Consider the following 16,835-nt stretch of genomic DNA (forward strand, 5'->3'; position numbering starts at 1 on the left):
GGGAGCTAGCTTCTGACGTCGATGCGTCGCAGTGGGATAGTCGGAGTCTTTGCTGCCGAGACTGCTTTTTGAGCCGCACGTAGGTGTACAAGTAGAGAGGTTCAGGCATGTGTTGACGCGGGTTTAAAAACACACTGGGAGTAACATATCCTCATCGTCTTTTTTGTTCATGTCATCATTGATTCATAAATAGCGAGAAAAAAAGTACATAGCCAACCAATGAAAGTCTCACAACACATGAGACTTGCGCTTTACCTCTCGTGAGTTTCGGTGCATGTGGTACTCGGGAACCACCGGCGCTGCCTCCTCTTCAATACTGTCACAGTCATCCACCTCCAACGCTTCGGCTTTGAACTTGTACTCGGCCATGGTGGGAATCAGCGCGCTCTGCGTCGGCTCCGGCGGCGCGCCTCCCTTGCCCACAGGCTTCGGCGGCGGGGGCGGCGCCTGTGTGGGAGATCTGCGGCTCTCGTGGATGCTAGGGCTGGACGACTTGCGTGACCGGCTCTGCATGCTCTTGTCTGAATGTATGCTATTCTTGTCTTCTGGTGTCTTGGGGCGTCCCTCCTTGCTGCTCGGCCGCGTCGTCATGACGGGCGGGCGCCAAACACGTGTTTTCGGGCTCGTGGGCTGGGTCGGCTCTTCGGGCTGTGGGTCGGCTACAGGACTTCCAAAGGGGGACGGGGTCTTCTTCTCGGAAACCTCTGGCGTGGCGGGTGGCGGTGTTACCGCGAACTCCAACGCCATTTCCAGCGACTCGCGTGTTGCATCCAGGTCCTCTACCCATGCGAGATCTCGGAGGATTTTGTCACTGAGATGCACGAGAGACTTTTGCGCCTTGCTGAGGTGCTGGTCGGCCGGCGGTGGATCTGCTGAGCGCTGGACTGCCTGGTTCATCGGACCACCGGGGATGCGGCTTAGGGCTGTGGACATGCCGCGCGTGGAAAATCTCGGAGCCGTGGGAGTTCCCCGGGTGGCGCGCATGACGTGGTAGCGCGTGGTAGCAATGTCCTTGTGGAGTTGATGGATACTTTTTTGCGTAGCGTCATCATAGAATACAGGCCGGAGGGCACCGACAGTGGGGAGCGTGCCCCAATCAAACTTGCAGTCGTTGGTGGTTTGCATATCTTCCAAAACACCATTCAGGAGGCCTTGGAGATGGGCGTAATCGGGCTCAAGCTCAAATTCCAGAGCGCGAATGTAGTTTATGTACTCGAGGAACTGCGGTGCCAGACCTTCACAGAGATCTTCGGCAGAGATTTCAAGCTTAATTTTGGAGACCTTGTCGGTGCTACCGGCGTTGTTCCATGGCAGACCCTTGAGGAAGTATATGAGCACGAGGCACAAAGCCTCGAGATCGTCACGACGCGATTGCTGGAAGCCCTGTATGGCTCTGTTGCTGAGGAACTGAACGGTTCCCGAGAGCGCGCGAGAGCCGCCAAAGGAGATGTGGTTCTTAGTGATGGGATCAATGTATTCTTTGCACATGCCGAGATCCACGATAAAGACCTGGTCTGCTTCAGCAGAGCCCGGCCGGCCCATGAGGAAGTTTTGCGGTTTGATGTCACGGTATATCAGCTTACGCTCGTGAATGCATTTGATGCGATCAATCTAACGGATTGTTAGTACATATGGACATTATGTGGGATGTGATTGTCAAAGAAAAAAAGGTGAATTGGCAGAGAGAGTGCTCACCATCTGAATACCAAGCATACACACGGTCTTGACTGAAAAGACACGCTTGCATTTGGAGTACAACATCTCCAGAGATGGACCTAGACCATCAATCACGAGATAGCGGTGTAGGTACTGGTCGCCAAAGGCGTGGACAGGACTGACACCCTCTGAATATTGCGGAGCCAGACGTTAGTAATCTCGGCATATCATAGCCTGCACCAATACAGGCAAGCTGAAAGATCAGAGACAGACTTACTGCAACCTGCCAATAGTTTATATGAGCGGTACTCTTCACGGAGCTGCGGCGATTCACAAACGGTGCTTTCCTGTCAACTGGCGTGTTAGCAAAGGGGGATAGGTTGGTTTTGGTTTGGAGAGACGCACAAATTTAAAAGCTACATGCTTCTCAGTCTCGGGATCTATTCCGTCGTAGATAACCCCGAAAGACCCCGTGCCAATCTTCTTGTTGATGTGCCACCGTGAGATTTTGTTGCTGGGGTCGTTTTCCTTGTGGAACGGGCCGTTTTTGCGCGCGTGTGTTTTGGCTGCCACATCATCGAGGGTTTGCAGCCAGCCCGGCATGGCCTTGACAATGGCGTCCATGATGCTGGGTTCTGGAGGTTGGGTGGCACCGGATGAAACAGGGTAGGTTGGATAGGGCCACGACGTAGCAGGGAACGGTGGTTTGGCAGACGGCGGGCGGGCCGGGTCGAGGAGAGCCGCGAGGGCGGTCAAGCGGACGGGAAGAGGAGGGCCAAAGATGTCGGTATCCGAGGACACAAAGGAAAAAAAAAAAAAAGACCAGCCAAAGAAATAGGGCCAAGTCTAGGTGGAGGTGGGACAATGAAGTAGAGAAAGAGGATTACAAGGGAGGCTAGGGAAACGTGGGGAAGAAGGTCGGATGAAAAGCGAAGGAAAAAGAAGCATTGATATATGAAGCGCAATGAAACCACCCAACGCCAATTTGGCTTTCGGCCGTTGAATTACAGGCCTGAAGTTTGGGGAGAGACCCAGCCGCGGGCCAATCAGAGGCCGGGGTTCGTGTCAGCCACAGGAGCAGGCTTCTGGGGTCAAGTGCGTGGGAGAGGAGGGGGAGGGGGGACCAAAGTTGACTGGGAAACGAGCAGAAAAAAAGTGACAGTGGTCGAGTAGACATGCAAAGTGAACGGCAGATGGCTCAAAGACATGGACTTGGTGGACACAAACGCCGACGAGATTATCGTGAAATTGTCGCCAAGGTAGCACGGCTCTGCGCACTCTTTTCTGCAGGCTTACGCTGATTGGCCGGGCGCCGGACAGAATTTTCACATCCCGCCGTCCGACGGGTTGGCTAACTCGGCAAATGGCGGGTTCAACCAGCGCGCTGGTGGCCGTGGGAGACGCCAGGGAGAAAGGATGATTGACAGGGCCTCTGCGGCAGTATTTCCTTCCAAAACAGCCATGGTGCGCAGAATCTGATGCTTTTCTTGGCGCACGCAACTACATCGCCTTTTGCGATTCCGCGGCAGACATAGATGCAGAGTCGAGCCCAATGTGTCTACAAAGACTCGAGGTCCTCTCGTTGGGCACAAGGTACAGTGATGGCGGCTGTTCTCGCCGAGATGGGTCTCTTCTTTGAGGGCTTGCCGTTCCGGGTCGAGTCTTCGAGTCTGCTCGAGTCACGCATGCCCCACTTTTGCCCAAGAATCGGTTGATCTACGTCAAATAAAGGTTACATTCAGATGCATGTTGGACAACTTGGATTGGCCAGTGAAGAGCCTGATGCATGTTGGGTGGGCTAGATTGGCCCGAGAACAGCTCGGTGCATGTCACCATGTATAAGATCTTGTTTTAATGTTAGTAGAATGAGGAGGGGAAGAGGGGAAGACGCCGTGAAATAAGGGCATGCGGCAGTAAAAAAAGACCTCATCGTGATATTTCACGCATCTGCGCGGGAGGCAACTGCCCGAAGAGAAGAGTCTGTCATCGTCTGATGTCCAGATTCTGTCGCACAAAGCGGGTCACACTAAAAAATGTAGTCACACAAACCCACGTCAACTTTCATTTTGAAACTAACCAGCCAGTTCTAACTGTCTCCTCTCGTTTTCTACCCTTTTTGTTTTTGCTTTCCCCCAGTCGTCAAATCGTAAAGCGCTGCTGATGTGAACGAAAACTCAACAAGGAACAAGACAAAACAGAATCCGCTTTCAGGGCTCACAACAGAAAGAAGCCGTACAAAAAAAGAGCCAGGCTGAAAAAAAAAGTATAGACAAAGCAAATAGAAGGACAAAAACAGAAACACAACACATGAACTAAAAAGCGATCCCTCAAGTAGGTACGCGTTGCGGCAAATGAAGACGCTGCATCGATCATCCAAAAAAGAACACTTTTTCTCCTCTTTCTCTCTCCTTTCATTTTATTTTTGTCTCATCTCCTGACACACACCGACTGAACTTTAATGCCGGTCGCGCGCCCGGTCACGATCACGCTCGCGGTACGGATCGCGCTCCGTCCGCTCCCGCTCGCGTTCACGGCGCTTCTCCCGCCGGCGCTCACGCTCAGCCGGGTCGCGCGACTCATCGCGGCGCTTGTCATGGCGGGACGAGCGCGTTGATTTGCGGCTAGACTCGCCGGCCTCGTCGCGGTGGGTGATGCGCTTGCGGCGCTTTTCGGCACGTTCTGCGCGGGGTTGGTTAGCAAGTTGTCTTGGTTCAGGGGGGCGTATTACAGCTTCTTGAGATATTCGCATCTTGGGCTTGCGCCTGGGAATCGACTTACTTGCTCGCAGATCTGTGGTTGCGTTTGCATATAGCTGGATCTCATTGTGTGTCAAGACGCGCATCACAATGATTTGATCATCCATAACGTCGTACTTTTCGTTCGCCATGTCTAGCGCCTCGCAGTTGACAATGCGGCGCGACAGAAGCGTCCACCGAGCGCCTTCAGGGACGGGGTTAGAGTCTCCCGAGCCATCTTGGCGGCCGTCATCCTTATCTCCAGCCGCGTTCGACGGGCCGTCTTCCCTGTTCTCTGGAAACTTGGAGGGCGCCTTGAGAATGCCTCTCAGCTTCTTTTGGACTTGGCTCTTTTCACGCTTGGGCGAGACAACACGGACTTGCTTTTTCTCAGGGACATCAGGGGTGGGCTTTGCTCGGCCACGCTGGGCCTCCTCATCTTCCTCGGAGGTCAGACTAGTTGTATCAAAGGCTGGAGTTGTCTTTTCCATCGATGAAGTATCAGCAGAGCGTGGAGAGGCAGAGGCAGAGGCAGAAGCGGAAGCAGGAGTGGAAGCAGGCGCGGATGAAGGTGGAGTTCTGGCTCCGTCAACTGCGCGGCCATCGACTCTGTTGCTCTGCGGCTCCTCGTGATGATCGACGTCGAGCCTTTCCCCAGTAACCGGACCAGGCTTTTTCGCCCGGGAGGTTGGTGACATAGAGGGGCTCCGAGAAGAGCCCTTGGTTTCCGGGTCTTTCGGCGGCGTAGGCGGAAGGTTGCCGTTGAAAAAGGAAGGAACATTAGCCTTGGTTGATGGGGTTTTACTTCCCATATCCTCCTTGAGCTTGCGTGAAGCTTCGCGTCCCTCCTCTTCCTTTTTCTGCTCACGCTCCTTTTTGGCCCATTTTTGCTTCTCCTCTTGTTCTCTCTCCCAATCATCGCACTCCTCGGCACGTTGCTTCGATATGCGTTCGCGCTCTCGTGTGCGTGACTGGGCAGTATGCTTGGTGGGGCTTTCGTTTTTTGTTCGTTTTCTGCCACCTTCTCTCTCATCGCGAATCGCCGACCGATCAGGAGGAACAACGTCAACAATGGCAAAGTCGTCGTCGCCCAAAGTGTCGTCTCCGTACCCTTCAAAATCAGACATCTCTGGCGTGACACTCTGGTCACGTTTGTAGCGCCGGTCTTCAGCCATTCGGCTGAGCTCCCGGTGGGTTTTGTCTTTGAGAGCCTTCATATCGCGACCTTGGCGCAGTTTTGAATCGTCTTCACTGCGGTATCCGCCGCTGACACCACCGCCATTGTTGTTGCCGGCGCGGGGTCGTCTCTCACGGTCGATATCGGCACGGTTGTTTTTGGGCGGAGGAGGGGGCAAGGAAAGCATTTCACGATGGTCATCATCAAAATCGAGGTCCAGGTGGCGCGAGTTGAAGCCATGGTTAGAAGCGGCTTCATCGCGGTACTCCAGCTGAAGCATTCTCTGGTGATCCAGCTCGCGCTCTCGCTTCAGGATCTGCTCTCGCTCGGCCCGATCAACAAAGCGTGAAGTTAGCCGCCGCCGTTCGCTGGCCTTCATGTCGTGTTCATCAGCCGGTGTCAGGCCAATGGAATTATAGTCGCCGTAATAGTTATCTGGGTACCCAGACGCATTCGTGTTTGCGGTCGACGCACGGGGTGAAAGCTGCATTTCCAGCTGTTTGTTCTGGGGGGAGGTTTCGTATGCATCTTTGCCAGGTCGGGGGGGGAGATCCGGGCGTGAAGAGTTCATCAAGGGCCCGCGACGAGCATTCTCGATGGTCGTGGTCGTGGTAACATTGAGGTTCTTGCGTCCCTGGTCGTACATCAGAACAGGGCGTTGGTGCTGCGTATCCCGTTCGTTGCGAGTGTTTGTGTCATAGCCGTCAACATTTTTGGGCGGGTACTTGTAGTCGCTGTCAGTAACCTCAGCTGGGGCTTGGGTATAGTGCATGCGTCCGCGGTCGAATCGGTCGGGAGCATTGAAGCGACCTCCCGCGGTGCCACTAGCGCCCACTTTCTGGGGAAAGTCAGCATGGGGGGATGCGGGACGCTCAAGATAGTCATCGGGGTGACGCTGGTCATAGTCGCGAGTAGGTGAGGCATAGTTGCGGCCGCGAACATGGCTCTTGCTTCTTTTGCCCGAGTTGGATGCTGAAGAGACGCCGTACATGCGGCCGGAGTCGCTCATGACATATGTGATCCTGCCGCTGGGACTCGGGGATCGAGAGCGACTACGGACCATCATGGCGCCGTGGCTTGGTGGGGAGCGGTAGCCCCGCTCGGGTTGCGGCGATGTAGTGGCACTCGAGGCAGCCTGGATCGGTGCCTTCTGGCCGGCCTGGTACCGGTGAGCGGTGCCGGTAGAATTATAAACAGCCTGGGCAGACATGCGCGGTGACGTCATGGTAGACTCTGAGCCGTGGGCAGTGCGGGGTGTGGTGGTGAAGAAGGCCTCGCGGGTCGGCGAGGCGTAGCCGCTCAAATTGGGTGAAGTCTCGCCTGGATACTCGGTGTATTCTGGGACGGACGACTTTGGGGTGTAGGCCATATTGGATGGTGATTCACTAGTGATGGCACCCGGGACGCCGCGGGACAGGTGGGCAAAGGAGGTTACGGTAGAGCGCTGTTGCTGCTGGTGGGGTTGCTGGTGTTGTTGGGGTGGCGACCTTTGGTAGTGGCTGCGGTCTCCCATTACTGGAACTCACACACGCCTACAAGACGGCGCGGCGGGAGGAAGACGGGCGGGCTCTGGCTAGGCGCGCAGGGAGAAAGGAAAAGACAAATGGCAATCTAGCGGAACGAGCGCGGGCGACTGACTAGCGATAGTCTGGGCTTCTTCCGTCGCTAGTCCCGACTTCGCTTCGCTCAAAAAAAAAGCGAATGCCACGGATAGATGCCCAGGAAATAGACTGGCGATGAAGAATCGAGTGTGTAACGTGAGATTGCAGAAGAAAAAAAAAAGAAAATGTCAAAAGGGAAAGAAGTTGGCTTCGAGAGTGTCGCAACTACTAGTTTTTGACTTTGAGGAGAGAGGTGACTTCAAGGAGGGCACCTGCTCACTTTGACTTTTTCTGCAGTGACGTCGTTGCAGGTGGAGGGAAGGAGGGGACAATCTGCGAGAACAAATTTGGGTTGTTTCTCTGCTTTTTGACTGTTTCTGACCTGCAGATTTGTCACGCGGATACAGCTTAAAGAAAAAAAAAAAAAAAAAAGAAAAAAAGAGAGGGAGGTGAGATCTTGGAAGAGACAGCAGACGCAAGAGAACAACAGTGCACTCCACAGCAAGACAAGGGAAGAATAAAAGCGATTGCGAAGCACGCTGCGTGGATTTCAACAAGGAGGGGCAATTTGGCAAAACAAGGAAAAAAGCGAGTAAAGAAGACAAAGTACGGGTCCGTGTGTTTGAGTGTCATCTATTTTGTGCTCTTTTCCCCCTGGTGTTCGCCGGGTTTTCGCAATTAGGAAAGAAAAAGACCATTATCAGAGTTGATCCCACTAGGGCTTGGCTCCTGGGTATTTTTCCCCGTTCCCACGCTAATAGAAGGTTGTTCTAGATGCCACAGACGGGAATGAAGCACATCTAACCACGACTCGCAAACACCAAAAAGCAGGGTCATGAGACTTACACCGGCTCGCAAGTTGGGCCGTCAAGCCAAGCTGTGGCCTTGAAGGAGAGGGTCTTTCTCTTGTGCAGCCACCAACATGATTGCAGGTGTCAACTCTGATACAAGTGGCGTTGCGCATTTTCTGTCCTTCCAACCCTGGTGTTGCTCTATTATTTTTTCTGGTGTTGTGCTTGTATGCGTATACTTGTAGCCAAGCCGCGATGGCCGAACCCGTGGACAGTAGCTGAGACACTCCCGATCAGCGGAAGAAGACGCTGGCTGAGCCGCATATCCCATGACAAATGGCTCTCATGTGGACGTCTATATACACGCAAGCATGTGTCTGATGCGCCATCTCACATGAGCCAATATTCTCTGTGGGAAGAAAAAAAGAGGCATGATCACTCTGCGTTGCACATGATACACATAGGGCCAGACAAAAAAAGAAACATTCCACATCCATGGGCAGCTGTTTCCACTTCACCGATTCCTTGCTTCTTGGAATCTGCCGTCTACAAAAGGCTACACGCAGAGTCATCCCATTTCTGTAGATAATCAAGGACACAATCTCGCGTATCAGAGCAAGATTTCTGCTTCATGAGAACGACTTGCTGTAGCGTCGTACCCACAAACACAAATTGAAGGACAATATCAGTATGCAGATATAGTTAGAACTAACAAGTGTGTGCGTGCTGGGTTGGGCCTGGTGGCTAGAGGGCCTCGTCCTGCTCCTTGTCTGCACACACAAAAAAAATTGCGAAAAGAAAGCACAAGGCAGGGAGCAAAAAAAAACGATGCATTGATGCCCAATGTGCGTCCCCTTGTCTACTGGCCTGGGAAAAAAAAAAAAAAAAACTGCCACAAGAAGATCCAAGGCAAAGGAGGACAAAACGCAACAAACACTGTGACTCATCTCCCCATTCGCGTGTTCTCGCGTTCATCTATCGCTCTCATCCAACCATCACGCTCTCGCTGGCTGTTGTTTTACTCGGCGCACCCATCTAGGACCGATCGATAGGCGGCTACCAGCATTTACGACCGGGACCTGTACGCATCCTAGGTTCCTCTTTCCTGTGACGTAGGTAGGGCTATCCATGATCAAGGCCCATGGCTTGGGTGACTTTCGCTCGAACCGATCTAAAACCAACAAGAATTTGAGGAGGAAGGAAAAAAAAAGAGGCCACACTTTGTTGGATGGCGTGCCTCAAACACCATCTCCACTCAAGGCATTCCTTCCCTTGTCTTCTTTTGTTTCCTCTTGCTCCTCCTTCCCCTTCTCCTTCTTCTTTTCTTTCTCCCCATTAAAAATAGTCCCTGTATCAGTATTCCAAAACAGCAGTGGGAAAAGCAATCTTGCGGCGGCCGCGAGGATTGTTTCGATAGTCACATGCATACTCTGACGGGGTCTAGTCTAGTGGCTTGCCGCCAAGCTTAGCCCGTCGCTAGTTCACGGACGGATAGTCCCATCTTACTCATTGTTCCTCTACGTGTTGCTTAGCCAATATGAGTTGCGCTTTCGATGCCTTCGTCCCTTTGTTCTTTTTGTCTAGATTGTTCAAACGCATAGTTAGTCGTGTGCATAGTTATAGTTATATATACATGCATTGTGTCCAACTAGCTACAACAATGTCCCACAACTCTTGTTTTTAATTTCCTTGTGCAACTTCAACAGCGGCTTGAGAACCTCTAACAATATGAACGTAAACATGGTTGCCATGAACTGATTTCCCACCACTCCAGCAAGAGGAAACAAAACCGATGCGTTTGCTACCAAGGATTGCGCGCAGCCCGTAATCCCGTAATCACCTGTCCGTGTCTCCCGTGCCAAACATCCAACTACTCTTTGAATTCCACCCAGCTGATCATTCCTTTCATCCCGCCCCGCATCAAATGGAAACACCCACCTAGACAAGCTCGCCCATCTCACTTGATCCCAGTCCCTTCAAACAACCCTCCACTCATTTCTTCATCCTCCTCTGATCTTTGATCCTTGAGCCTTTGTGTAACTAACTGGAATTAAGTGACCAGAAACAAGGAACAAAAAAGGGCAGTGACGGTCAAATGTGGGCCTAGGAAATGTAACAAGAAAGCAGGCTTGATCTATGAATGAAGCCTAGAGAAACTACCCAGTCTTGGTTCAATCCAGGATCCGCAGCTGCCTACCTGGAGCCAGAGGAAACTGATGCCTGTTTCATCCTATCTTTGGGCAGTTGCCCTGCTTGTGTAGACGTCGAGGTTGTCCTTGTCGTAGTTGCCCCTCCCTCCCCGATGGACGAACGTATTTTCGTGTCTCAAGCTGAGTTGCCGGGCGGTAATTGCTTCCAAGTTTGCGCAAAAGTACAGTTCAAGTAGAATTGATAATTAATAATGACTAACAAAAACTCTGGCGTATCAACAACTGGAATAAGTCGACGCAATAATGTAAACATGCCGGATATCAGGAACCCCCGACCCAGCCCTAGGCCAGAGAGCCCATGGGGTCCCAGATGGGAAGCTCGATAGGCTTCTTCTTCATCACATCACGGACTTCCTTGGACACAAAGCGCGGATCAACCACTGCCTGGTACACAAACTCGTCCATCCACTCGTCGCTCATGACAAACCATCCCTTGTCGCCAACATCGGCGCCCCAGCTGTTCTGCACGCGCCATCGCACATAGGCGCCCGTCTCGGGGTCGATGTGCACGGCCGTCAGCACCATGGCGTGCGTCATCTGGGACTCGCCCGTACGCAGACGGGTGGCCTTGTCAGAGCCGCGCAGCAGGCCAACGTTGAAGCCCAGCTCGTAGTCGTACAGGTTGAGGTCCATGACGCCGGCAGACGAGTCGCTGAACTTGCCCACGTCGCTTCCAAAGAAGATGGGGAATCCAGCGCGCAGCATGGCCACACAGGCGTCCTTAAGCATCTTCATGTCGACGTTGACGTATCCAATAGCGCGGCCGCCAACCACGTTTCCAAGACGCGGCACGGCCAGTTGGGTTAGCGGCTCATGGCGCGGGTCATGTACGAGCGACAGCATGCCGGAGATCCTGGTCGACGACAAGCGAAAGTCTGCCGAGTAGATGTCGCGTGCAAACGCTGCCGGCGTCGTAGTCAGCTGTTGCGCCTTGCCATCGCGGTCGCGGAACTGCCAAGTGAAGGGCTCCTGCGGGTCAGGGGGCGCGCCCAGAGTCAGTGTCAGAATGGTCTGTACCTCATGCATCATGGCAGCCTTGACGGAGCGCAGCTGGGCGATGTCGGCTTTGCCCGTGGATCCATCCGCGGCGCCAGTCTCGGGCGACGAGCACAGAGTGCGCAGCTGGATGGCATATTCGCGCAACTTGGTCTTCAGGATGCTGTTCAGAACGCCTGTAGCCTTTGCATTGAAGCTATCCGGGTACAGCACCTGGGGAACTAGTCCGTACTTCTCGACTAGGTTGTACACCATGTCCCACTGACCGCCGTCGGAAACTATGTCTCCAAGAAGGTGCTGCACAAGGCGGCCATCTAGCGGCTCGGCAGCCGTGTCAATAATCTGTTCTAGAAACCAGTTGGACTTCTCCAGTTTGTCCCAGAAGAACAGGTACGCTTGCGACAACTCAAACTCAGCCAGACGGTGGCGCTGCATCAAGGCTACACGGAAGGTGTTGGTGGAAGCAAACAGCCAGCAACGGCCGCTGGAGCGCTGGTTTGTGATGGGTGCGCCCTCGAAGGGGATAGCCGTGTTAAAGATGTGCTGGTCGCTGATCTTGGTGGCAGCCGATTGCAGTACAGCGCGAGGGTTAGCGGAGCTCAGCGCAGCAAGAGCGAGGCTAGTACGAGAGAGCAATGTTAAAGTCCATACTTTCTAAATCATCTGGTCATACTCTGGGATGACTTACCGGTTCTTGGGCTGGGACAGGATCTCTGACTGCTGGTCCACGAGGCGGTGGACCCAGAGACCTTCGGGAGTGCGGGCTCGAAGATCACCAAGATTGCGATGCTCCTTCTCACTGTGGCTAGTGGTAGAGCCGACATGCACATATTCATCTTCCATGATGGAGCCATAGCCGGCTTGCTTCTCAGCGGCGACTCGCTCGATGACCGATTGCTGGTTGCCCATGGTCGGTTGTGACGCAAGGTGAGGAGATTGATAGATGGCAGATATGCAAGGAGACAAAGGGGTATGACGAAATACACGAAGACTAGCAGATAAACGAACGATCAGACAAATACAGACGGTGTGCTTCTGGGCGAGAGTTTACAAGCGAAAAAGAGAATATGGTTTCAATGTACGATAGAAAGATATAAACAACAAGGAAAAGAGAGAAAAAAAAGCAAATGCAACTACTGCATCTAGTTATATATCATACGTCCGATCTTGCGTGCTTTCTTGGCCACTGTCACGAGGCAATTGCGACGACAAGGTGAGACGACGAGTGCCATCAGGGTACGAAACTGATAGCCAGGAGATAAGAGACTAGTGCCATATTGGTGGAATCCCATTGGAGAAGGACGAGGTTGAATCGATGAGGGATGTGGAGAATCAAAGCCTCGTGATTGGCCAATCAAGCTACCCCAACGCGACTCGAGATCCCAATCAGCCCTATTTTTTGCAACTACCTCACATTCCTCACGACGAACAAGTCTTTGCAGTTATATCAAATAATAAATTCATGTTTGGCAGACCGACTGGTTATTCAAGACTATCTATCCAATCAGGTCTCACAGTAAATGTTCTGAAAATTAATCACCCAAAAACAACGCAGAAAAAGACACTACAGAAAGGCATCCACCTTACAGGCGGGCGCCACCGACAACCTTCATGTCAACGGCCAGCTCGTTGCCATCGTCGTTCAGGACCATGACACGGACGGATCCAGCGCCGGCAGCGAAGGCTCTCCGCAGGCGACCGTACAGGTTGGACTGGTCGATAACGGGGAGACCCTGCTTGATGTCGCCGGTCTCGGTCATGGCGGTAACTGTAACCCGGGCCGTTAGCATGAGGTCACGGTCGTATGCGGTTCGGAAAGGAGCAGGCCGAGCTTTTAACTTAGCGCTGCGGTAGGGGTACTTACTCTCGCCCTCCTGGATGTCCAGGACACGGTAGACCTTGAAGACGGGACCCAGCATGGTCTGGACGACAACGCTAGGGGCGGGGTGGGAGACGAAGGAGCTCTCCTCGTGGAGCTGCTTGGTGAACAGGTCAACACCAAGGTAGCGGTACTGGCCAGTGGAAGGAGAGGTGGTGATCTTGATGACCTGGCAGGGACGGCCCTGCAGCATCAGGAAGTCGCCCAGGCGGATGTGGTGGCAGGGAATAGTGACGGTGTTAGGCTTGCTGTTGGAGGCAGCGGGACGCTCAATGATTGTCTCGCGGACAGTGTCATCAGAACCACCAATCATGCGGTCAGCGGCCTTGTGCATACCGGCACGGAAGGAGTGGTAGTGACCTATCAATCGTTAGTATTCTGCTGGCTTTCTATACACTCCGGTGAGGACTGCATACCGGACTCGTCGTAGTAACCCATTTTGGCTGAGGACTCGGGGGGAGCGGGAAGAGCGAGAGGCTTGGAAGCGGAGCTGTACGAGACGGAAGACTCGGGGTACGCGGCGGACACCTGAGAACGGGCTCGGGGACGGGCGACTGTCTGAATAGACTCTACGAAACGTTCTTCCGAGACGACGGAAGAACCCTTGTTGTAGGAGGGACGAGAGAAATGACCAACGTCGACTGTGACCTGCTGAGAAGACTCGGCGGGGCGGAATTCACGATACCTGCGTTCGGCAAGATCGAGAGGAGTAGATGGGATGGGAAGAGACTTGTTGGTGTCGCAACGAGTCTCGATGAAATCTGAGCGAGGAGGGCTGAAGAGGGACGAGTATTAGTAGTTGGGAGAGGAGAAGAGAAAGGTAGTCTGGAATGGAAGAGAACAGGAAATAAAAAGGAAGAGAAGGGAGACCGAATTAAAAGCTCCCAGGCTCAAGGCGAGGAAGGGGTATAAAAGACGCGGCTGCACCCCTGGACTGCTTAGTACAGCCACCCTGTTTACCCAGCCCCCGACCCTTGTTTGTTTATTTTGTTCAAAGGGGGTGAAGCGTAATCTCGGTTGATTGGACTGTCCACCACACCCCCCTGACTCCACCTCGATGCCCACCTCCTTTTTTTTCATAGCGTCCTAGTGTCTTGGTCTTTGTTTACTTTTCCCAATCAGGGCCTGCCTTGCGGCAAAGAGGCGTAGGAGAGAGAGCGAGAGAAACAGAGAGGCCCAAAGACCAAGGGCGATGAGGAAAAAGAAAGCAGACACGAGTGTGAGTGAGAGGAGCCTTGGGTGGGCACGAAACTTGGTGGAAGGACAGAGAGGAATTGGGGGGAAATACTCACCGGAAGCTCTCGCCAGCTCCGAAGCCACTCTCGCGGCCGCCAAAGGTCTGCGAAGCGGCAGCGGCTGAGAAGGTGGACTTGGCCGGGTTGGGGCGGCGATGGATCTCCTCGTGGATGTGGATGGACTCAGTGCCACTGCCCACAGCAGAGCCGGCGTAGTTGGCAGAGGAAGACGACGAGCCGTAGGGCTTGTACTTGGCCTGGGCCTGCGACTGGTAGTCGGCCTCGTAGCCGGACTGGAACTGGCCCTGATACTGCGACTGCGTGTCGGCCTGCTTGTGGTGGTGGTGGAAGACCTTCTGCTCAAAGCGGTCCTTCAGATTGTGCAGGTGGTGATGGTGGTGGTGACGCTCAGGCTCAGGAAGAGCCTGCTGCTGCTGCTGCGGTGGGGGCACCGACGACGACACGATCGAGGCCTGGTAGAGCGTCTGCTTGCTGGGCAGCGGCTGCAGGTTGTTAGCCTCAGCAGTGTCGGTCAGCTTGGTCGCAGAGGCAGAGACAGTAGTGCTCGACGACGAGATGGAAGTCTGTTGAGCAAGACCTCCGGCCGACGACTTGCCCTGCGGACCGGCCTCCTCCCGGTACGACGACGGGAAGAAGCTGACCGGAACGGGCACGCGAGCTTCGAAATCCAGGGTGGGCAACTGGGGAGCGCAGACGGAGCTGCGCTGTCTCGGGGATGGAGGGTAAAGAGAAAAGACGCGAAAACGGGCAAGAAACGGGTAGGAAAACAAGTGCAGCAGCGAATGAACAATGCACAACGAGACGGGGGAAAAAGTGGTGATAGTTTGATGGTGTTTCCCGGTGGTGTAAGTCGGAAAGGTGGGTAGGTGAGAGGAAGCCCTTCACAAGCAGCGCCGTTCGAGAGAGTAAAAAAAAAAAAACGCAGGAAAACTACAGACAGGGCAGTTGTGCCTCTAAGTTGGACCGTGGCTTAGCGGGTTTTGCTCTTCAACAACCCCCAGAAATGCAGAGCCAGGCCTGCATTGGTTCATTAACTCGGGAGCCCTGGCGCTTTTACGTTTACCACAGCATCACATATACTAGGGTCTCTTGGGGTTTATAATGATACGGTCTACAAAAGGCACTGGGAATGAAGGGAGGTCTGTATTGAATTCAGCAGTGAATGCCACTGGAGAATGTCCAGTTGGTATGAATTGCCAACTAGTGGGAGTGAAAGAGATTGGGGGACAGCAGGATGGCCACAGGATAATGGGGGTTGGTTGTTGATGAGCACGAAACACTGGGACGGGGCCTGGGACTACAAACTTCTCACCGTCTCGCCCATCTGTCTCGTGCGACGCCCCAGAACAGGAGGCTGGGGAGGGACTGTCAGTCGCCAGCTGCTCAGACAAAAGACGCGGTGACAAGAGGCAAGAGGGGTGAGAGCGTCCTGGGAGATGGCCCAGGGGGGCGTTTATTTTGGGAGTCCTTTTTTTCCCTTCTTTTTCCTCGGTAATTACAATCCCGTCTCGCATTGCTTTCTTCGTTGTTCCCGTTCCTTTTGCATCCTCTCTCGCTCGCCGAGCTTTCTTCCATATTCTAGCTCAGTCTCCAGGCCCTAGTCTCCAGGTTGTCCAGCCAATCCCTCTCTCGTCTCACCCATTTGTCGACCCCCAACTCGGCCAGCCAGGCGTCCTGGCCCTTGTTAGCTCTCCATTTAATCTAGTGGCTGCTGTCTTGTTATTCTCGGCGGGCCCTGACTAGTGGCAACGTAAATACATAACTGTGTCCATACATAGTTGGATACCCATGCCCGGACAGGCACTTTCTCTCCTGCTTCCTTGTCGAGTTTCGGTCTTTTCTAAACAAGACATTGCGTGGCCATAGAAACGGCCCCCTCCACACAACTACTGAAAATGAGTGGCTGGCTTTTGGTTGTGGGCGAGTTCCCGCTGACCGTTTTGCCTGTGTATTATTGTTGCAATCTCGTATTACATACATTAGGGTTGAACCCTTTTTGACTATATGCAAGCTCTATTATCTCCAGACTCGTACGTATTCTTCCTTGCACCAGCATAGATTAGATTACACGGTTGCATGTCTACACCAGCACCCGTTCACACACTATACTGTACTGTCCTGCACTGTCAACTTGAGCATATACATACATCACACCTGTCGTCTCCCTCTTCCTCCGCACAAATCCGCCACCCAGCCCGCTCTGACCAAGCCCAAGTTCTTGAAGCGAGGCTGGGACAAAGCCGTTAAACTCTGTGAACGGCCACCACGCCGATTCAGCCTGCTCCGTGCCTCGCTGTATGCCCATCCTGCGCGTGTTCTTCTTCCTCCTCCCCCCGCTGGGGCGCTATGTACTCGGATCTGTATACAAGCAGTTAGTTAAAGGCTTGGGTTTCTAGGCCAAAGGGCTGCTACTGTCTTCCTCTCAAACTGGCCCTAGTTTCCTGCTGAGCTGAAGCCCAGGTCAGTTTCCCCGCCAACGGCACCATGCATATGAGATTGGGGGAACGTTGACAAAAAAGCTTGAGTACTTGTCG

The 16,835-nt window shown here is 53.5% G+C and overlaps 4 protein-coding genes across 4 annotated transcripts; all 4 read right to left on the bottom strand.

The window, feature by feature from the left end:
• Positions 1-228: 228 nt before the first annotated feature.
• On the bottom strand, positions 229-2,280 carry BROUX77_007254 (uncharacterized protein; the record flags this gene model as incomplete). Its single annotated transcript, XM_073752329.1, has 4 exons — positions 229-1,611; positions 1,696-1,844; positions 1,934-2,003; positions 2,062-2,280. 4 exons carry the CDS (start codon positions 2,278-2,280, stop codon positions 229-231), a joined length of 1,821 nt encoding a protein of 606 aa, XP_073602665.1.
• A 1,831-nt stretch (positions 2,281-4,111) lies between these two features.
• Positions 4,112-7,081, bottom strand: BROUX77_007255 (uncharacterized protein; the record flags this gene model as incomplete). The annotated part of the gene is made up of 2 exons (XM_073752330.1): positions 4,112-4,335; positions 4,435-7,081. 2 exons carry the CDS (start codon positions 7,079-7,081, stop codon positions 4,112-4,114), a joined length of 2,871 nt encoding a protein of 956 aa, XP_073602666.1.
• A 3,371-nt stretch (positions 7,082-10,452) lies between these two features.
• Positions 10,453-12,075, bottom strand: BROUX77_007256 (uncharacterized protein; the record flags this gene model as incomplete). The annotated part of the gene is made up of 2 exons (XM_073752332.1): positions 10,453-11,785; positions 11,855-12,075. The coding sequence occupies 2 exons, from the start codon at positions 12,073-12,075 to the stop codon at positions 10,453-10,455; spliced, it is 1,554 nt and encodes a 517-aa protein (XP_073602667.1).
• A 674-nt stretch (positions 12,076-12,749) lies between these two features.
• BROUX77_007257 (uncharacterized protein) lies at positions 12,750-15,625 on the bottom strand (the record flags this gene model as incomplete). Its single annotated transcript, XM_073752333.1, has 4 exons — positions 12,750-13,405; positions 13,462-13,820; positions 14,338-14,981; positions 15,614-15,625. 4 exons carry the CDS (start codon positions 15,623-15,625, stop codon positions 12,750-12,752), a joined length of 1,671 nt encoding a protein of 556 aa, XP_073602668.1.
• Between the last annotated feature and the right edge of the window lie 1,210 nt (positions 15,626-16,835).

This window comes from Berkeleyomyces rouxiae (assembly GCF_048999995.1).
Source record: "Berkeleyomyces rouxiae strain 22BRR77 chromosome Unknown BrBRR77_ptg000011l, whole genome shotgun sequence".
Lineage (NCBI taxonomy): Eukaryota > Fungi > Ascomycota > Sordariomycetes > Microascales > Ceratocystidaceae > Berkeleyomyces > Berkeleyomyces rouxiae.